The 22,757-nt window shown below is 37.3% G+C and overlaps 1 protein-coding gene across 1 annotated transcript in view; it reads right to left on the bottom strand.

The window, feature by feature from the left end:
• The window catches only part of slc4a8 (solute carrier family 4 member 8), a 38,236-nt gene that overhangs the window by 6,103 nt on the left and 9,376 nt on the right, over positions 1 to 22,757 (bottom strand). Inside the window, exons 3-21 of the mRNA XM_073870350.1 lie at positions 22,569 to 22,724; positions 20,900 to 21,035; positions 19,791 to 19,951; positions 12,359 to 12,547; positions 11,582 to 11,667; positions 10,147 to 10,304; positions 9,981 to 10,068; positions 9,630 to 9,776; positions 9,414 to 9,514; positions 7,975 to 8,149; positions 7,739 to 7,872; positions 7,407 to 7,652; positions 7,210 to 7,315; positions 4,999 to 5,160; positions 4,794 to 4,907; positions 3,999 to 4,160; positions 3,656 to 3,907; positions 815 to 883; positions 558 to 731 (exon numbers count right to left, since the gene is read on the bottom strand). Of these exons, the coding sequence (XP_073726451.1) occupies positions 558 to 731; positions 815 to 883; positions 3,656 to 3,907; positions 3,999 to 4,160; positions 4,794 to 4,907; positions 4,999 to 5,160; positions 7,210 to 7,315; positions 7,407 to 7,652; positions 7,739 to 7,872; positions 7,975 to 8,149; positions 9,414 to 9,514; positions 9,630 to 9,776; positions 9,981 to 10,068; positions 10,147 to 10,304; positions 11,582 to 11,667; positions 12,359 to 12,547; positions 19,791 to 19,951; positions 20,900 to 21,035; positions 22,569 to 22,724 (2,816 nt within the window). The remainder of the gene's footprint in view (positions 1 to 557; positions 732 to 814; positions 884 to 3,655; positions 3,908 to 3,998; positions 4,161 to 4,793; positions 4,908 to 4,998; positions 5,161 to 7,209; positions 7,316 to 7,406; positions 7,653 to 7,738; positions 7,873 to 7,974; positions 8,150 to 9,413; positions 9,515 to 9,629; positions 9,777 to 9,980; positions 10,069 to 10,146; positions 10,305 to 11,581; positions 11,668 to 12,358; positions 12,548 to 19,790; positions 19,952 to 20,899; positions 21,036 to 22,568; positions 22,725 to 22,757) is intronic.

Genomic DNA, 22,757 nt, shown 5'->3' with positions numbered 1-22,757 from the left:
AAGGGTTTCGATATTTTTCCTATTTAAAACTTGACTCTTCTGTAGTTACATCGTGTACTAAGACCGATAGAAAATTTAAAGTTGCGATTTTCTAGGCTGATATGGTTAGAAACTATACTCTCATTCTGGTGTAATAATCATGAACTTTGCTGCCGCTACCATGGCTGCAGCAGGTTCAATGATATTACGCAGCGGCCGAAAATAGTCCCCGTGGCAACTTTCAATAGCACTATTTGTCGGGCACTGTGAAATATCATTGCTTTTAAGAAAGTGGAGTGTCCTTTTAAGTAAAAACATTTATTAATTCAACAGTCATGATGAAGTAAAAACAATACAGCAATACAGCGATACACAGAATGGTTGTGTGCAGTGGTCATAGCTACTGACCAATCAGAAACAAAGACTGGAACTAACAATTATATAGTTTATAAGTGAAAACAGTATCAAAATATTCTTGAGAATTCTGACACTATAGTAGGGACTGTCTTGACACCACTTGTCAGTCATTTTACATGTACACAAAAAGTATATGTACTCGCTCATGTGTTGGGACGCACCATCATAGGAAATACAATCGCGGCAGGGGAGGTTTTGATCACCCAGAGAAGCACCAGGCAAGTAAGTTGTGTCAGGGTGAACAGGTGAACCTTTCTCAGAGGAACATGGCGTAGGTAAATAAAGTCCGGCTGGTGTTTCGCCGGCATGCCAAACAACATCAGACGGTCAAAGAACTGAGAAAGAAATATTAGACTGATGAGTGAATGATGTAAGCATGTGTATATATTTTGAGGAAGTCTCAGGTTAATGTTTTTACCTGAATGCCCTTTAGGGATGAGGCTCCCATATACAGGAAAACACCATAAAGCACTGGCATTGGAATGAACTGTAAAACAACAGGAATTATCCAAACTGAACACATACTCAGAAACAATTGATGTGTTTAGACACTAAAGTTAAATTTATAAATGTATGAATTTAACTGCATTGGGGAAAAAGTGCTGTATTGAACCAAGTGGCATCTGCAGTAGCTAACCTAACTTTTTTATTCCAGGCTGAATGGCCTTGCTTGGTCAATACCAAAGATATCAAAGTCATATTAACACAGAATATCTTTTACTTTATATTATTATTTTATTATTGAAAACAGTAAATCACACACACACACACACACAGACACACCACACACACACAAAAAATGATTTTAGCTGGGTTTTTACAGACATGGTAGTGAGTAGTGTCTAGCTTTTTTATTGAGGACGTCTGAAGAAACTGAGGTGCTTTGACGCCCCCCGTTGGCAATGCTCCCCGCATTGTAATATGCTGACAAAATACTTCATGCAAAAATAAAAGTTCATACAAGTTTGAAAAAAGTGATCCAAACAATAACTTTAATCAAGCATTATGTTTTGTATCAAGAGCTTAACTCATCAAAGATAGACAAATGTCCCTGGATTATAGCAGGGTTTTTAAACTGGGGATTGGGAACCCCTGGTGGTTCGTGAGAGAATTGCAGGGGGTTTGTGTGTTTAGAAGTTACAATTACAATGAAATCGTAAATAAATAATTTTAAAAATGAAAAAATCTAAATAAAACTAACAAAAATATAAATGTTTTATTTATTTAATCTGCACCATGTGACCATTACTCAAAACTTAATCAGAAAACTGAGAATGCATGCAAACTGAAAAGCTAAGTTTTATGTACCAATACAATTACTAGATAAAGGTGCAACAGGTAATAATAACAGTAACTATCTAAAATACTACTGATAAAGACATTAAAAGGTATGAAAATAAATGTTTTTGAAGTTAAAGGGATAGTTCACCCAAAAATAAAATTCTGTCAATATTTACTCTCATGTTACAAACCTGTATAAATTTCTTAGTTCTCAGATATTTTGAGGAATGTTTGTTACCAAAACAATCATGAGCCCCATTCACTTCTATAATAGGAAAAATAATACTATGGAAGTAAATGGGGCTCATGAACCATTTGTTTATAAACATTCCTCAAAATATCTTAATTTGTGTTCATCAAAACAAAGAAATTTATACAGGTTTGTAACAACATGAGAGTAAATGATGACAGAATTTTCATTTTTGGGTTAACCATCCCTTTAAACATGTAAATGTGCTAATACATTTAAATATGTACATAAAATCTTAGGGGGTACTTTAAGTAAACAATTTAGGTCAAGGTTTTTTTTGCATTTTGACAATAAAATTAGAAAACCCTTGGATTATAGGATTTTACTTTAAAGTGACACCATGTAATTTTTCAATCTTCATAATAAATTTTCAAGACCCTTGTGGTAGTACATCGACTTTAAATAGGTTGAATGACATGTCTACCATAGCATGACGGGGTCTGTATCACTTTTACTCGTATTTTAAAACTTAGGGTTTCTGGTAGTAACCAGAGCACCAAAAAAAAACTACAAAATTCGACTGCTTTACGGCATACGTCACTTCCTCCACACAATTTGTTTTTAACGTGAATTTTGCTGGAGGCTACTTAAGGAGTGTAGAGAGCCGCCTACCGTATGTGACTCCGTAGCACAGTTTTAGTGTCACGGACCTATAACACGGGCGACCCGGGTTCGATTCCCCTTTAAGGCAATTTTTTTATATAAACTCTTGATTCATACATAAATGCGATGTTCTTTATAAATGACGGCGATTATCTTGCTTATAGTTCGCTGTATTCAGATGCTGTGTCCACGTATTTACCTTTCTTTTACTGTGTCTATGGTATTTACATTACAATCCAGGATGCTACAACAGTCAAACTTGCTCACAGTGTAAAACCAAACCCTATTCATTCACCAATCAGATCCGAGCGTTTCTCTCTTCTCTCTTCCTTATTTGCTGCGTTCCGCTGTCACTCGCGTGACGTATTACAAAGCGGCAGACCTAAACACGGTTTACTTGGATTTGGAGCAACAATTTTTACACAAAAGAGAGGAAAAACGAGTGCCATTGCGGAAAATCCTGGTGGCGAGGGAGAGAGAGAGGATGCAACAATATTTGTTTGGAAAAAGGCAAGGAAATATTTCTGGTCGTTTCACAATTGGAAGGCTGCAGCCTCCGGAGGTCAAATATGCAGGCTGCACACGTCATCAAGCCTGGTTTATTAAGGTAAACTGAGCATTACATTCGCAAGTCATAAGCATACTGCAACAATTTACGATTAACTAAGTATAATAGTCAACTGTACAATTGTTAATATTGTGAAATAAGAGAGTCTTGATGACGTATGCAGCTTAGAAATACGACATCCGGAGGCTGCAACCTTCAGATTGAGAAATGGCTTCTGCCACGACGAGTTCTTCTTCAGAAAGTTGTAACTTGACTGCGTTTCTCCCTGATGTCTCAAAATGTTGATCGTTTAGCGTTTTAAATGTTTAGTTTTTAGTTTAGTTTTAAGGTTGGCCTGTTCCTTTCCTTTGCGACAGTGCTGCGGCGCTTGTGGCCTCTAGGGGCGCTTGGCGTGAAAAATACATGTCTAGCACCCCCTAGTGGCCAAAAAGTTTCATGGTGTCCCTTTAAGATGAATGGATTGTTGATGTATAAATAATACTGTACTTTATTTTTTACTGTATTTGTGCCATAAGTACCCAAAATCCATGCAGTGTTACAACTATAGGTGTAAGTACCTGCAATGCTCCGGTCATAAAGACAGAGCAGCCCATCAGAAGAAAAATAACCAAACCAGTCAGTCTCTGCTCCCTAATACCCAGAAATTTAGGCTGCTCTCCAGGGGCGGAGCTTTCCGACTCCAGCTTTAGGCTGTTGACGTGGGAGATCGACAGGACAGTTGCCGCGACAAACCAGGGCAAACCCATAATGGAACACACAGCCAACATCAATCCAACCATCAGAAGATCCAAATGGTACCCACAGCCTTTCTGTGTTGAAGAAGTGGGGCACACACTAATTTATGATCCGCATACGAACGCATCCTTTGTAATGGGTAAATTAAACGCTCCGCATCCATACCTGTAGTTTGTGCTCTTTGCGGTTTATTATGACTGCAGTGATCTGTTGATCCATGAAGATGAGGATGGTGCAGAGAAGAGCCGGTATTGGTGCAGCCAGCACCGTCCACCACGGGTTTCGCCCAATAGGGTTTATCAGCCAGCCACGGTCATCGCGTGTCGGCTGCAAAGCACAACCGACAGACAAAATCTCTTTGGTGCGGTTTCCCGGACAGGGATTAGACTAGTCCTAGACTAAAATAAATGTAAGAGCTGTCCAAACTGAAAATAACTTGACTGGACTGACATATCTTAAAATACATCAGTGCCCTTTGTTTTGCCTCAAAATGCACACAAGTAATGTTTTTAATAAGGCATGCTTATTAAAACTAGTTATATTTTATAGTTAAACTAATGCCTAGTCCTGACTTAAGCTAAACCCTGTCTGGGAAACCACCCCTTTAAGACATATTACACAAATATCCAGATTTAACCCCTTATACTCTGCGGACCCGCTGTGCTTTCAAAACTGCATCATCAAATTTTTAAACTAAAATACATAAGTTGCAAAGCACAAAAGTTTTCTGTAAAATAAGAACATTTTTATCAATTTTATCCATTTAAGTAGGTGGGGAAATTACTCTTTTAAATTCAGGCATGCCCAATTCTGCAAAAATTCTTATTATACTGCAGAGCATAAGTATAACTGATTGGTGAAATATAACTGACTTATGTCTATTGCACATAAAATGTTGTTCTTGGAGACAAAAAAAAAATGGTGTGTGTGTACTTTACACATTTATTTATTGATTTATACCTTGAATTTGTTTGGCACTTGTAGCTTTTGCGATGGGACTCCAATGATGTAATCAACGAGGACCATGAGAACAATAGTGAGGAATACCGCAAAATCGCTGACCATTGACCGTACCTACATCACAACAACAAACACACGCATTTATTTATTTGAAATTCCTCTATCTGTAACTGCACAACATACAATATGAGTATTTTAGCCTCACCCGTGTTGGGAAGTATCTGCTCGTCTTAAACTGTTTAAGGAAGGTAGACAGGAAGAAGGTACCAAAAAACAAGATGGCCGACCAGAAGAGAACATCAGGGGTGTAGGGACCATGGTGTCCGCACGCTGAACCAATAAATTGTCCGTGAAGATCCAAGCACTCCTACAAAAACACATTGAGAGAGATTGGCTCACGTTTAACTGTCTTGGCAGCTGAGGCGCTGACTCAAATGTGCAAATAGGATTTGCACTAAATGCAATCTGTGTGAGACAACACTGTGAAATATGACCGTACTGCAGTTGTGGGATAGGAATTAAATTCAGTGTGTGGGATTTATTTTCGGTGTTTTTGTGATTAAGATTGCGTTCACCTTGCAGTGTACTGCTGTTGATGTAGTTAGCAGTTATTATTAGATAGCTGGCTGTTACAGTACGTACACTGTTCTGAGATATTGCATTGATGTTAGAAAGATGTCAAAAATGTTTGAGGTTGTTGATAAGTTTTTGTAGTGAAATATAACATTTATTTCTACATAACGATGACGAAATGATAAATCTTTTACTGCATCCATATAGGCACACGTGTGTGCGAGAGTGTAACGAAAAAATAAATAAATAATGGACTGTGTTTCTTCTGCAGAAGATATTGAGTTTATTAAAATTTGCCGCTTTACAGTCCAGGGTCACCTACCTCACCGTCTGATCATTTAAACAAAACTGCTTGATGCTTTCACCATTTTGATTGTTTGTATTTATCGTTCCGTAGAAAAATGCGTATGTGTGCAGGCGTGTAGTTTTTCTATACGACTTAACATCAAGATCTAATGGCCTAGTGACCCACATGTAATACAGCGTAATCTTCATCTTCGTGGATGCATGTAAACCTCGATCTTTTTTTGCATCTTTTGTCTGCGCAAATACGTTATTTATAACGTAGATGTGTGGCAAGTGCGCTCAAATAGAGAGCGTTGCGCTCTTTTTTTTTCAGGTGAGTTAAAAATATTTAAACTTTTCAGAATGCCACATCTTAGATGCAAAAATGTGAATCGACCCTTTGACAGCATTGTCGTGTATAGGTAAAGTTTTTATATAAACACAAATGAAAACTTGGTAGCACATTACTTGAAGGGGTGTTCATAAGACTGACATGACACGTGCAATGAACATCAAGGAGATTTTATGCACATTTATGACAACTGTCAGTAAGTGTCATTCGTTCAACTATGTCATTTTTTATGCAACGATGATATTGTTTGAGATGTCTTTGTCACGACAACTTGCCATTACCAAGACAACATAACTGACCAACAGTGATACAAATGGAATTTGTCATTAAAATGTCATTAAGTGTAAATACTCTGTCATATAGTTTTATAACAGTGTCATGAATATTTTTCTTGACCTCAACTACAGTGGTACAAATATAATTTGTCATTAAAATGTCATTAAGTGTTAATACAAATAGTTTTATAACAAGGTCATGAATATTCTTCAGTTCATAATGTTTTTTAGTTTCCTCCACGTGTTTAACAAAAAAATCAATCATTTAATAATAATAATGATAATAATAATAATAATTAAAATTTATACAATTATATTTTATTGCATTTGAAGACAGATTCACCCAAAATTAAATGAAAACAGTACAATAATGGGTTAAGCCATGCAGCGTTGGGCCCATATTACTGCAATGTTAATTACATTAAATTAAATTAATTAAATGTTTTGTTCAGAACCCTCTCTGTAAGAACAAGTTATGTTAGTTGTCAATTTTTTATGTATTATGTGCACATACACAAGTTAAGTATAATCTTTTGACGTGTCTATTGCATTTTGTTAAGGTATTTAAAACTATTTGACATAGTATTAACACTTAATCACATTTAAATGACAGTTTAATGTGATGTTAACCCATAAAGTTAGGTAGTTTCTTAAGTTTTATCATTATTCTGCTATATCATGTTTATGACAGATTTATGACAAGTTTTGATGTAGTGGTTTATGTCAAGTTGTCATAACAAAGACAATTAAAAATGACATTCTTTTTCTTATGAACACCCCTCAAGTGAAGTGTTACCGAACATTTTCCGTTTTCACTCCATCGCTTTGTGTAAACTTAGCCTTACACCGCAGTTGTACTGTTTTCAAAAATAACTAAAACAAATTTATGAATTATAGTAGTTATATAAGGAAGGATATCAGAATGAGGTACCGTTACGGTGAGGTTGCTCCATGACACTGAAGTGGATGTGATGTTCCTCTTATTCCACAGTTCTAATGTTTTATTACTGGGATTATCAGGTTCTGCACATCTACAGCTGATGGCACACAACAGAACGTGCTTTTAGAAAACCATGCAATGCTTTAACAGTTGAGCTGCAAATCATGCATGTGCATTCATGTACTTACAATGCCAATGTGAGTTTGTCCAGTTCTCCATGTCTGTTGATCGGGTACAGTTCTCCGAGATGGAACAGTTTCTCCAGTGCTTCGTAAATGAAGATGAGGCAGATGAGCGCGGCGAAAGCCTCCTCCGTGAAACGTGTGATGTAACAGACCAAAGAGCTTGCGTCCGTCGCAACGAGAATCAGACATAGGAACGCCGTCCAGAGACCAATACAAGTGCGCAGGGAAAGGTAAGAGAGCTCAAAGTCTCTACAGAGACAGAACGGGACAGAAAACATGTAAGTGTTGTTCCTCTATGCTTTATTATGTTAACATTTAGGCCTTAAGTTACTGACTTGCAGAATTTGAAGAGAATCTTTTCAAACACGAGAACAGGTCCCGTACTTCCCAATATAGTTAGGGGTTGTCCGGCAAACAGAGAGTAAGCTACTCCAGTCATTGATGCTCCTAACAGAGACTCAATCGCACTCTGACACACACAAATGCACATTTAATACACCAATGACATTAAACTAAACATTCTCTTTGTCTATTAGACCTCACAGAAATAGAAGTGTGTTTGTTGGCTTACAATACGCCCTTCTGTAGCCTCTCCCAGAAGTCCTCCAAAGGTAATAACAGGTGACATACAGGCACAGTAGAGGAACAGGAATGATGCCACACATTGCAGATTCAGACCATCTTTAAAATCACTCAGATAAAACGGAGCTTTTCTCTTCACATCTAGAATTAGACCTCCAAACAGCCTATGGAGAGAGTAAAGAGATGGGAAATTAATGATTTATATAGATGTTTAATTCATCATCTGTCAATATTTAAAGACCTATACAATTTACTTTGCAAGCACATTTCTCATTTCAGGTTGACATATATCTGAAAACGGTTGACACGCATATCGAAAGGTTCATCTATCTATCTATCTATCTATCTATCTATCTATCTATCTATCTATCTATCTATCTATCTATCTATCTATCTATCTATCTATCTATCTATCTATCTATCTATCTATCTATCTACAGCGGGGGAAATAAGTATTTGACACATCAGCATTTTTATCAGAAGTGGGCTATTGACACAAAATTTCCACCAGATGTAGCCATCAAGCCAAATATTGAATTCATATAAAGAAATCAGAACATTTAAGTATACAAGTTGAGTCATAAAAAATAAAGTGGAGAGAACGAATATGGAGAGAACTGAAGATCAAAGTTCAAAAAGAGGCCCAAGGAACCTTCAACATTTAAAGACCATTTGTGTGGAAGAATGGGCTAGAATCACTCCTGAGCAATGCAGACGACTGGTCTCTCCATACAAGAGGCGTCTAGAAGCTGTAATCACAACAAAGGCTTTTCTACAAAGTGTGTTCAATACTTATTCCCTGTATCATTTTACTTTATTTATTATGACTCAACTTGTATACTTAAATGTTCTGATTTCTTTGTATGAATTCAATATTTGGCTTGATGGCCACATCATTAGAAATCCCCTTACTCAGTCCTTCCAGAAAAATGTGGAGTTTTTTGTGATTGTTGTGGGCAAAAATCCTTGATCTTGCGGCACGTTTTCTTAAAAAATGCGATGGAATATGCGGGAACTTGTGAGAACTTGCAAAAACTGTTTTCAGCATTTGCAACTTTTCAATGATGTTCATGTCACATAATCACTCCACTTCATAACGTTACAATGGCAACAGGGGACATGGCTAAGCTTGTGTGAGGTAAATGCAACATTTTTCAACTTTCTGCTAAGATATACGTGATTTTTGCTACGAAAATGCGGGTATTATGAAATCATGCAATCCCCTCATATTTTGCACATGGAAATCTGCAATTTATGCTGCGAAAGTGCGCCATATTTGAAAAATTGCAGACTTTGGCTGATTATGCATTAAATTATTCGATCGCATAATCGCGTTTTTCTGGAGGGACTGCTTACTGATAAAAATGCTGATGTGCCAAATACTTATTTTTCCCGCTGTATCTATATGGCACACACATATATACACACCTCCCAGTTCTCTGTAGTTCTGGTCCATGATGTTCTCCATGCTGCTCCTCCTCGACCTGAACAACTGTTCCGTTCGGAACGCCTGGCATTTTTCTTTTCTCCTATTGTAAAAAAAAACATTTTTGACACTCAAGCCACACTTACAGTCGCAGTACAACACTTTTAAAATCCCATTCCATGTAACTGCATTAGGTTGCAAAATATTTGTTTCGATACCTGTGATGGGACATTCTTAGGGGGTTCTATCCGTATAGAAGGGTCCCATTCTCCCGGGGGCAAAACTGTCACTTGATCCAGAAACTCATCTATACCGGCTAACAAATCACTTCTGTCTTTTGCCTTGTATGCGACATCGTGGAATATCTAATGATGCATGAACAGAATAATATTGAAGAATGCCTATAACTGTTTATATTTTATGTATAAATAATATTATGAATAAAATAAGCACTGGTGTAAATGCATTGTAAATTACATACAAATGTAAAATGCTAATTTAAATGCATTATTAATTATGCCAATACTGAGGCTATTACTAATACACTGTATGTTGTGATCTGCAATGACCTCATCGGTCATTATGGTGGCCATGGAGCGACCAATCTCATGGTATTGCTGGGCCTTTCCATCCGGACCGAGCAAGATGAACAAGAATCTGCGGAGATTTCATCGTTTTAATGACTTTGATTATTTTGTTGTTTGATTATTTCGAGGAAAAAAGCACGTTGGCTACCTAGTGGGTATGGGAACTTCGGTAAGTCCTGTGAGCAGCACAGCGGGAGACAAGCGAACGAAGGCTATGATGGATTTCTCTAAAAAGTCCAGCTCTCCAACCAGCACATTGGAAGCCTCTGCTCCAGTGGGTATCTTCTTCATGAAATGTGTGTCCACCTAAAGAAAGAGGAGGTAGTGACATTTTCTTCATATTTAAACAATATACAATATTACTCATATATTAAGCTTTAAGGGGCTACTGTAGAAACATAACGGCGAGTTCCATGTAAGGAGACCTGCGGTGTATGTAGATAAAACATAAAACTTATTCTACGGTAATAAAAACAATACAGTTCATTATGTAAGGTCACCACTAATACACCCCTAATAATATAGTTATGTATATTATATTGCATTTTTGTCAAGAGTTACACATTGCACTTTTAAATAAAACACGACAGAACTCCACCAAATCTCTTGAGTTATATAAGAGCAATAAAATCGGCTACAGGATGGCTAAAAGTCATTGTAAGGCATGATTGCTTAAATATATATATAATAAAAATATCTATTTCGATTGATGGTTTCCTTCACCAACCCCTGCTGTTAATTTGGGTCTGACTGTAATGGATAAGTAACACAACATGGATGTAATGTAATTGTTGCTGCACTTTGCCATTCTTACTGTCACTCTAAATGGCTGACATCTGGCTTATTAAGGTTAATTTCCTTGTCCTTTGATCACTGGTATAATATTACACAAACAAGCTTCAGTACCTCTAAGATTCACCAGATGGCAGTGTGTGTGTGTGTGTGTGTGTGTGTGTGCATGCGTGTACCAAATGTCCTTGATAATCAATAAGTTGCATCTAGTTGCAGCTAGTGAGCAGTGAGGACCCAAATATAACTAAATATGAATCTGTTTGGTTTAATGGGTTGTCTCTTTCAGTCTCCATTTCTCCACTCTTAGTTTTGTCTTTTCTTATTCATCTATTCAATTCCCATAACAATTTATTTTCCACATTAGTTTTCTCAGATATAGGAAAGCATGAATTATAAAGTGTTTTTTCCCATTTTCTTAGCTTTGTCTGTAGTTTATATATGAACTGGCCCTCAGAGTGCTTGTCTGAGGGTGCATGTTGCACCTGACCTGATACTGTATATATGAAATACAAGCTCATCCGTCTTCAAGGACTAATAAAGCAGCATTCTATTAGCACCACCTCTGTTAAAAAAGGGCCACAGGGTGCTCTGAATACACTGCATGTTCATTATATAATATTATGAACCATTTAATATAGTATATATTAGTGATATCAACCAGGATAATGCATGTGGCCAATTTGGAATGACCGGCATCATCTGAAACTGGCATTACCAGAGGTAATACTTCCTTCTTGTGTCCGTTTCATATTCTACCTACAGTATTAATGCATAATGCATGTTTCTAGTACCTTGGTTTCCATCTGGCCGTTTTCCTGTGCTGTTCCATTCTTTACATCTGTGCTTGTAGGTGGAGGCTGAGGAGAGGTGGCAGGGCCTGACAGAATATTCAATAAGATAAATACAGCTGTCAACAGCTTCTGCTGTCACTTACCATAAAAAAGGTACAAAAGCTGTGACAGGGGATTCAAAAGTACATCGGTGTTCCTAACGAGTGCATATTATTATCTAAAAGGTACCTCACAGAAAAATATTGGTACCTCAATGGTACATATACATACCTAAATGGTACATACAGTATAAGGACCTTTTTAAAGGGTACCATCCCAGTGACAGCTTTTGTACTTCTTGTCTGAGAAGGTACAATAAAGGTAAGAAATATACAATATTCAGAGACTTTAAAGGGGACATTTCACAAGAATTTTTAAAATGTGAAGTTCTAGCTCAAAATACCATAACTAGCATAACATAAAATACACCCCTTTGTAGGTGTAGCAAAAATGTGCCGTTTTGGGTGTGTCCTTTTAAATGCAAATGAGCTGATCTCTGCACTAAATGGCAGTGCCGTGGTTGGATAGTGCAGATTAAGAGGTGGTATTATCCCCTTCTGACATCACAAGGGAAGCCACATTTCAATGACCTAATTTTTACATGCTTGCATAGAATGGTTTACCAAAACTAAGTTATTGGGTTAATACAAGCACTGGGGACACAATTATAGCACTTAAACATGACAAAAAGTAAGATTTTCATGATAGGTCCCCTTTAAACATCTGCATGTGTCTCACCAGTCTTGTCCATTGAATGAGGTTCACTATGCCTTCGGCCCGACTCGGTGAGTGATTTGACCATGGGTAGCAGGTTGTTCCTCTTTTTGTCGCTCTGGTGGTGATGTCTTTTGAGAAGTGCCTCTCGAACCTTCAGCCTCACACTGTCATCCAGTTCATGAGCTGCCTCCTGATGGTCAAGCACCAGGTCTATAAACAACAAATCACATATTAGCATACAAACTCTTGAAATAAGAGAATTACTACCTACATTCTGCTTAAGCTAACCGACTAAGTCCCTGAAAATTGTTTCTAAACACAATATAAATGTTAGAAATGTATTGCTAAAACACGGCACAAAGGCTGTAAACTATGTAGTACTAAATTGCAGAGTTAGATCGTTAAACAGTTTTTTACCCTTTCAGAGTTTTAGGCGGGCCTAAAACAGTGGCATGACGACGCACTTGAGCCACCGCACATGGTCCCTCCCCCAACACAATCGAGAGTAATCATTCATTTGAATGTTAAAGGTGCTCTAAGTGAATTCACGCGTTTTAGACCATAAAACATTTTTTGTTACATACAGCAAACATCTCCTCACTATCTGCTTGCTGCCTGTCCGCTGATCTCTGTAGACAGCCCAGCCCCCACAAACTGCAATATAAACACAGTGGCCAAACCTAGCACCACGAAACAAAACAAAGTGTTCCAGCCAATAAACGACAAGAAGGATTTGGGGGTGGGGGTTGGGCGTGTTCATGAAAGCACGGGAGGGGGAGGAGTTAGCTAAGCTCCGTTAGTTTGAAAACAGTTCAAACATCAACAATAAATGACGTCTCACAGATTCGCTTAGAGCGCCTTTAAGATGGCAGCCCATGAGTGGGTGTGGTTTCAGGGCAGAAAGCGGACACGCCCCCACATCTTGAGAGTAGAGAATGCAGCAGATTTTTCAGAGATTTTGATAACTTATTTTATTTACTTGCAATTTTTTCTATCATTTAAATTAGGGATGGGCAACTTCGGTCCTGGAGGGCCGGTGTCCTGCAGAGTTTAGTTTCAACTTGCCTCAGCAAACCTACCTAAAAGTTTCAAGTATGCCTAGTAAGACCTTAATTGGCGGCTTCAGGTGTGTTTAATTATGGTTGGAGCTAAACTTTGCAGGACACCGGCCCTCCAGGACCAAAGTTGCCTATCATTAAATTGTGGTGGTTAATAACACATTTTTCTGTGGTGTGACAAACTAATATTTAATATCTGACTTTACAGGGACTTTAATATTACATGTTCAGTATACAGTATAAACCTTATAGTGTATTTGACATACAGTAGTGTCCAAAAGTCTTAAGACCACTACTGAAAATGCTTTTATTGAGCATCTTTTTAAATTTAAAATACAATGTTTAATTACAAGCAAAGCAAATTTTAGTGAAGTGTTTAATTGTAATATTTACAGTACATGCACTTCATCCTGTATGCTAAACAGTGGCGGCCGGGGACTATCTTTTTACGAGGGTGCTCGATGCGAAGTTGTCACAACATGTATGTAGCCCGTCATGTGTGTGGTTCTTTTTTCAAAATATGTTCTGCATGTCGTGTGTGAACCTATGTCCATCATGTGTCTTGTCAAAATAAGTGCCTGCTGCAGACGCATCTAAAGGGTTTATGATAAAAGAGACGCTCGCGTTTGCCAGATACTCGCATAATCTCATGCGTAATCAGAATTTACTTTTGAGGGAGTGTCTTGTGTGTATTTTGTGAACGTGAGCATCTCTTTTATCACGGTTTTGACACGCGTGCAGCAGGCACTTATTTTGACAAAAAACGTGATGCACATGGTTTACATGACGCAACAAACAGATATTTTGAAAACGCAAGCAACACACATGACACTCACTAACATTAACATGCGTTTTCGTTGATCGAATTACAAGTGGACGACGTTAATGCCAGGTGTAAACGGTGTTCAAAAAGTTTTGAGCTCGTCCACTTTCAACCACATCCAGAGGTAGTCGAAACCACTTTCGATCGGATCGCTTTGGAGTTGCGGAACGCACATGTGGTTGAATGTGTTCGAACAGCCACACGCGACAGCCTTCCATCCACCCATTTATCTAATCTGAGGTACTAAATACAATGTTTTACGTCTTTTATATCTTCTGGCATGAACATACGGTAAACTGCGCTATTTTTAGCCTTTCATTTATAAAACTGAAGCGGCTGATCTCCGTAGTTTCGTTTTGAAAGCGTGTGAAAGTTGCGCGATCCTATTTCATCAATTGCGCTGAAAATTCAGAGAAAGCTTTAACATACTGTGCAGCATGTTTACTTGCTAAATAAGCAGTGCACTCCGACATAATATTAATTTGCGTCCATATAAACTCATAATTACTCCCGCTCGGGTTTAAATGACAGCAGAGAGACTCGCCCACCGTCTCGACAGACCACCCCCTCACAGTATCCAGGACAGAAGCGGTCAAAAGTGGACAAAAGAGACGGATTTAAATACCAGGTGTAAACGCGACGTGTCTCTCTCCTCCACTTGTGATCCGATCGATGAAAACACATCTTAATACCAAGTGTAAACAGCCCCTAAGTCACTGGTATGATCATCTTTTGCTTTAAAAACAGCATGCACTCAAGGTGGCATGACTCAACATGTTTGTGCAAAACCAGATTATTTGTGTTATCTCAGCACGACTTGACAATGTTTCAAAGAGCATCTTGTGCGCCACAAAGGAACCTGACCTTTAATTCAAAGGAGTTGCCATGGTCATTGTCACACATTTGCACAAATTTGGTTAGTGAAGTGTTGAATCTGAAGTAGTTCTTCCTCACTGTACATCACAAACGGACAATGACAAGACCATTACAAAATACATAACTGAGAAATAGATGTGTAAATATGAATAAAATGGGACCTGTACTATTGTAAGAACTATCAGGACAATTCCTGCTTCAGTTCATACTATGCAATTTGTGACCCTGTCTGTGAAATCCAGGCTTAAAGGAATATTCAATTTTCTTAAAAGAAAAATCCAGATAATTTACTCACCACAATGTCATCCAAAATGTTGATGTCTTTCTTTGTTCAGTCGAGAAGAAATTATGTTTTTTGAGGAAAACATTGCAGGATTTTTCTAATTTTAATGGACTTTAATAGACACCAACATTTAATACTTAACTCAACACTTAACAGTTTTTTTCAACGGAGTTTCAAAGGACTATAAACAATCCCAAACGAGGCATAAGGGTCTTATCTAGCAAAACGATTGTCATTTTTGACAAGAAAAATAACAAATAAACACTTTTAAAGCACAGCTTTTCGTCTAGGTCCAGTCCAGCGCGACCTAACGTATGCGTAGTGACGTAGGGAGGTCACATGTTACATATATAAAACGCACATTTGCGGACCATTTTATACAATAAACTGACACAAAGACATTCATTAGTATCAGTTGACATACAACAACGTAGGAACGGTCCTCTTTCACCCCGTTCGTCCTCTGTGACCTCTTGACGTGATGACGACCGGATCTAAACGTGAAGTTGTGCTTTAAAAGTGTATATTTGTTATTTTTCTTGTCAAAAATGACAATCGTTTTGTTAGATAAGACCCTAATGCCTCGTTTGGGATAGTTTATAGTCCTTTGAAACTCCGTTAAAAAAAACTGTTAAGTGTTGAGTTAAGTACTAATTGTTGGTGTCTATTAAAGTCCATTAAAATGAGAAAAATCCTGCAATGTCTTCCTCAAAAAACATAATTTCTTCTCGACTGAACAAAGAAAGACATCAACATTTTGGATGACATGGTGGTGAGTAAATTATCTGGATTTTTCTTTTAAGAAAATTGAATATTCCTTTAAGTCTCATAATGTAATTTAATTATGAGTTTAGGAGCATCAAAGTTTGATTTCATTCATTGATTTCAATCTTTGACATGACCTTACTCAGTCAATATTAAAGATATTTTCACAGAATGCACTTTACAATGCGTGGGATGATTTTATGCAGAAAACAAATTACTTGTTACATAAGAATGGGTAGTTTTTATGTCAAATGCAGACCAAACCTTACCTTACTTCACCCTAAATCCTTAACTTAATGTCTTAAAGTACACGAAAACAGAAGAACATAATATCTTTATTCATGCATACTAAACACTTGAGCTCTACTTTTTCTGTCTCTCACTTTCTCTCAATCTGTTAAATCTCCCATAATTCCAGCTGGTGAGACAGCACTGTTAATCAGCATTACTCACTCCTTCTTTCCTTTACAACATAATCAATCTCCTTTTTGGTTTTATGCCTGGCATTCATCTTGTTTATGCTACTGCTGTAACTTTAATCAAAACAATCATGCATTTGTATGTGATACAGGTTACAAGTACAAGCACATTTAAGCAAGAGTTTGGTGGGCATGCACGTCTGACACTATACTAATGGTATCTTTTAACTTGGATTCTAGGTATGGGTTATCATACTTGGCCTTCATTTTACTTCCTCGTGATGACACATGCTGCTGACAGCAATGCCCCTGAGTTTGTTTTTGTATGAGTGTGTGTCTATCAGCAACATAAGTGGAGGTGTGTGACAGTACTGTGTGAGGTTTCAGGTGGGCAAACTAACAGACTGTGGTACCCACACAGTTGTTACACTGCTGTACCACACTCATCCTTTATATCAGTGTTCTTCATTGCGCGGCTCGCGAGCCGCATGCGGCTCGGCAAGCTTTAATTTGTGGCTCGCATGGCATTAAATAATACAGTGATATGATCATGCAGGCATGCGTTTTTTCAGTTTTCTCTGCTCCGGACGCTAACTTTGTTAGAAAACCATACCTATTAGATCAAGATGCACGTCGAGAACCGTGTTCAATCACATGCAGCTCTTGCACAGAGCGATCGTCATATGACATCAAAGTACCGTGAGATCAGACTGCTTGTTATGCTTTCGAATTGCTCTCGCGGCACAGATGTCACTCGACAACCGTTCTGTGCAGCGCCGCATGAAATTACGAGAAAGGTGGCCCCCTGGTGGTTTGGGGGGTACTGCATAAGCATATTATAAGAATGCTTAGCATTAAAATCCTTTTTTTGTCATTAAGGGAAATCATATTGTCTCAGACTGGTAAATGATAAAGAATGATTTGCCCTTGTATTTATTGCATTGCAACAGATTGACGGATTGATAGGCAGACATGCTATTTATGACTGCATATAACTTTTGATACTTTGCGGTAAAGGCGGCTCTCCTATTGACCCTGACCTATCAGTGTGGCTCTCATGAAAAAAATAGTGAAGACCACTGGTTTATATGATTAAAGTGTGTAGGTACTGAATGAATAAACACAAATTTGTCAGAGTCTGTCTCTTGAGTCAGATTTCTGTTCATCTGTTTCAACAAAACCATAAAACATTTAATGTGCAGAGACAAGTATAAGAAAGCTATTTGCAGTTTGCTGTTCCAAAAAAGCTTGAAAAGAACTTTAATTTAAATAGTTTGAACCACTTCTGTCGAAAATGAGATAATGATATTAACCGAATGCTCTTGTTGTCATGTAATATATTAAGAGTTTGGTTGCAAAACGAGTTACTGCCAAAATCAGTATTGCATCGGGTCATTTTTTTAAAGTAAATTCTCAATTTTATGCAAAATACAATATCCTCCGTGTTATTCTGTCATCTTTTCTTCCTTTTTCCCAAACGCCACTCCTCCTTTTCTGCAGAATGCAATAAATCCGCTCAACAAATCACAGCGGAACATTTCACGTATTGTAAAAAACAATGGCGTCGCAGAATACACGGAATCCTAGTTTTCCTCATATTGTACTTCGTGATCAACAAACAAACAAAAACAAGATAATACTTTGATGGCATTGCTAAACCCGTGGTGGTTCTCTGTGACGGGAAAGAAACGTAAGCCATCAACATCTAATAATTTACGCGAGAGGCACTCGGAAGACGGAAAATGGCGGTTGCTTGTTCTCCCGATAGCATCAAGCTTCTCATGCTAACACATTGACCCCAAGGGATCTTATGAAAAACTTTACGTTATTTTACGCGAGGCCAATGAAAATCGAGCAGCCCCAAAACATTTTACAGCTGTTCGCTGTGAAAAAAGTTCAGCGGTGACGTCCCAAGTATAACAGCAGCAATGACAGTGTTTTTAATATGACAAAGTAAATGTTTTGATTAATGCCATTAATGTTTTTTTATCAGTGTATATCACTAGTCAACTAAATGAATATAACATGGCAAAGATAAATGTACATTTATATACTGATTCAATAGATTTATTGCATTTTGGGAAAAAAACTTGTCATGGATTTATTGCATTTTGTGGAAAAAATTATTTGTTTTCATAATAAATGTTTGAAAATCAAATTATGGATTTGAATTTTTTATCTTTTTATAATCTAAAGATGCTATGTGAAAGTTTGTAACAGAAAATAGTGGTTTTCATCACATTCTTGGTATAGAAAACACATTTTTACTCAAATTAGTCAAAATGGATTTATTGCGTCTTGGAACCAAACTCTTCAAATGTTCATCAAATACCTTTGCTTCAAATCTGCTTAATCCTGTACAGAAATACGGCTTTGTTGGCAGAATCCGCGAAATGCATTTTTCAGCAAAGTCCTCTAAGTGCCCGTAAAACGACCGTGATTCACATTCAAACTTGTGTCCCTTGTGAGTTCTTGGACCTGAATACAATCCCAATGTGGCATTGATATGGATCACAGCGCTCCCTAATGTGTGGTTCAGTTTCGTTATTTTTACATTCTGACTTTCATCATTTGCAATGTTTCCTGTTGCATCTTTAGTGAACTGTTTACTATGTCCTGTCTAAAGAAGTGAATTTTTTTGCAAAAAAAAAAAATGCATACATTTAGAGCGTTTTGCAGCGATAGACAGTCAAATTTGTTAAATACCAATGAAATGATTAAAGTGACATTTGCAAAAATAAAGCATTTAAAATACTGACTAATAACCTTTTCATTGTCATTAAAGTGAAATTACTGAACCTAAACATAATAGCCAAATAATGCTCATTTACAAGAAAACATGTCAGACACACTTCAGGTTTTGCATCTGAGCTCCTCATATACTTTGGCTCCATGGTGTTTGCAATTTATTGTTATTTGTCTGAATGGGCCAACACGTCAACCTTTAAATAAATCAGTGAAGTTTGTTGGCACAAGCAGATAGCAGACGGGACACATTTATTTTGGCCTCTGTTTAATGGCAATAGATTGCATATAAATTGCATTTTGTACTCCCTCTGCATCATCATAAAAAAGAATAGTGTGATATTAGTCATTTATGATGTCACCTTGTCACATATCTTACAAAATCTGCAATGTCCGAAATCGAACAAAATGTTTTATAATGGTTTCATTAAACCATATGGTGCCATTTAAACACTACAACCGTACCATTTGATCCCAGACTGACCTGCAATTTCCTCGATGCTGTTGGCCTTCATGTCTAACAGCACTGTTCCATTAATGATACAGCTTCGTAGTTCAAACAGACTATGAAGGGAGAGCGTAGCTACGTATGGTTTACTCCACCTCTCTCCTCCATCCTCAACATCCTCCTCAAACTTTAACCACCTGACACATGTAAAAAAAAAGAGAGGTTTTTGAGATTATGCTGTGTTTTAAACTCAAGCACTGTCAAAAAAGCCACAATGCTGTCACTGAGACAGACAGATGGTACCGTTTAAAAAGGTTCATGTAACATACATATATGTATCTTTGAGGTACCAATATTGGGTGCAAAGATGTACTTTTTATTGTATCTTTTTTGAAAGGGTATTGAAGACTGTAGATGCAGATGGCAATTAAAGTAAAAACAGATAGAAGAAAACGTATGAAATTGACACCTACAGTTACTGTCCATTTCATTTCATTAATTTAAATTTTATTCAAAGCTCTTTTTGACCCAAATATGTTATTGATAACATGAGGGTGATACAAATAAGAAATGGTTTAGCAAAAATCTTCACTCATTCTGACTTCACAAAAAAGTGTCCAATACTCGGGGACACAGTTTTTATATATTTTTTTACTTAGATGGGGTCTGTAGCCTTTGCCAAGGGAAACCTTAAAAGTAAAATTTAAATGGAAATTCCAATTTAATTCCTATTTAACGCCCTATTTAATTCACTAATGCACATTTCTGATATTGTTGCATGTAGTCTTAAACAGAAAAAACATTTAAAAAATGTGAACTCTCTGTGAAATCCAGGCTAAAGTCTCAAAATCTAGTTATGAGATTAGGAGCAACAAAGTTTGACATGGGCTTAGAGTCAAAGGTAAACATATCATATTTTCCACATTATGTATAATGTTTTTATGTAAAAAACAATAAATCACTAAAAATGACTCCTTTTTGGCTCACAAATCCTACTTACTTTTTTAACCCCTCCCACAAACCACTTGGTCCCATAGCACACACATTTTAATTTCCAATGGATACGTCTACATATTTTATTAATATACTTTATCAGGACAGAAAATGTGTTGACCTTTTACTGTAACTTTTAAGTATATGCCTACCTAGCGGTTTCCTTCCACTCCGCATCTTTGCCGTCTTTAACACAGATTTCATCAAGTTCAGTGAAGAGCTCGTGTGCCACGTGCTCCTCGTCCTCCTCAGTGCCCAGAATAAACTGAACCCTCTGGGACGGGGTATCTGAGAAAGAGAGACGGAAAGAAGGATAAATGCAAAGGGAGCAAAATATTGATTCACTTCATTTTTACAAAGAGTGAGGAAACACAGCAAGGACACATACAATAATAAGCTAAAGCCTTCAGAGGAATCACAATTATTTTTATTAACATAAATTTCTCATTTTAGATCTTAGTGGGGTCAAGGACACAATATTGGGAAGGTTATTTGCACCGTCCAAAACGTGCCACACCTGCTAATAAAGAATCAATAGACACCTATAATATTCTTACCTACTGTATGATACTGTATTTTTTTCCCAAGCATTTTTAAAGGTGCAATGTGGGACTTTTTTCTGTATATCAAATTCAACCAATGGTGAGGCTTAATGACAAAGACAGGATGACACGGGAGCCACGAAGTATATCGCTATCTGAAATATTGCCAAAGACGGCGTTACAGGGACGCAGGAAGTATGGAAAGGGAGACGCAGCGTCTGGTTCCCTTCTCAGGGAACAACAGTTACATACGTAACCCGAGACGTTTTCATGTGTCAAACACAACTATGCAAAAAAGCATTTTGGTATGAATCAACATTCACATACAGAGGATATAAGCATTTAAAACGAACAGTTTAGCACGTGTGCTTAAAAAGTCTAGAAATGTTATGATATTATCCTACACTACACAGGGAATAATATGTTTTTTTTCAGAAAACTTCTTGCATAAAATAGATTCACGCACTTTCATTTACCTGTATCTATGTATTTATATTTTAAAAAACTTCTCGGGGCCTTGAATTTTTTCCACAGATTCACAAACTTTCAAGGATTTCAAGACCTGTGGGAACCCTGGTTTTAAAACTGAGGGGTGAGCTGTGGACTTAGCTGTTGGTTGCAATTTGCATTGGTTGCAATCTCACCGTTGATGTCGCAAAAAACACACACTGGACAGTACTCAAACATGCTTGTGGCATGTATTTATTTGTAACAAAACTTAGTAGGACTGAAAGAAATTATACAGTACATGTAACATGTTTTTGAGCCTTAATTTAGTTGTGTTAACAGCTTAAAGGTCTTGGGTTTAAGTCATACGAAACACACATACTGATAAAAATGTTTAGCTTGAAAGAACTGCAAGTCACTTTAGATAAAAGTGTCTGCCAAATGTGTAAACGTAATGTGAAAGCTTAAAATATATAATACCAAATAAGGTTCCTTCTTTTTAAGCATTTGTAGATTAATGAAACTAGCTTAGGCACAATTTCAGTTCATGCCATATTAATAACAAAAAAACACATGCTTGTAAAAAATCAATTGCGCTTTAACCAAAACATCTGTTTTGAGAATCAAAATCCATTTTTCATCTGTAATTTCTTTATCAACAGATGTTTTCTTTGGTCAACTGCGTATGTCTCTTCATTTAAAATGGGGTCACTTTGGGTCTAATATCATTCCAACTATTAAAAACAAATGAAGTATTGTAGCATTTTAAGTTACAAGCCACTGTAGTTTTATTTTTATCGCATAGTGAAAGTCTATCAAGTGCATTTCTCACCGTGTGAAGCTGAAGCACTTTCTGTGTTCCCTTCTTCCTGAGTTACACTCCTTATCCTCTCAGATCTCCTGCGGTGTCTGGAGCTGTGTGGCCGATGGTGGCGGTGAGACTCTCTGGCCATTGGCATCCGCACACCCACAAACAGAGTCCTATGACCTGAGATAATGAGATTCAATGTGACTTCTAGTT

Source organism: Misgurnus anguillicaudatus, chromosome 8 (genome assembly GCF_027580225.2).
Source record: "Misgurnus anguillicaudatus chromosome 8, ASM2758022v2, whole genome shotgun sequence".
Lineage (NCBI taxonomy): Eukaryota > Metazoa > Chordata > Actinopteri > Cypriniformes > Cobitidae > Misgurnus > Misgurnus anguillicaudatus.
The sequence above is the reverse complement of the archived record's forward strand: the minus strand, read 5'-3'. Positions and strand labels throughout refer to the sequence as shown.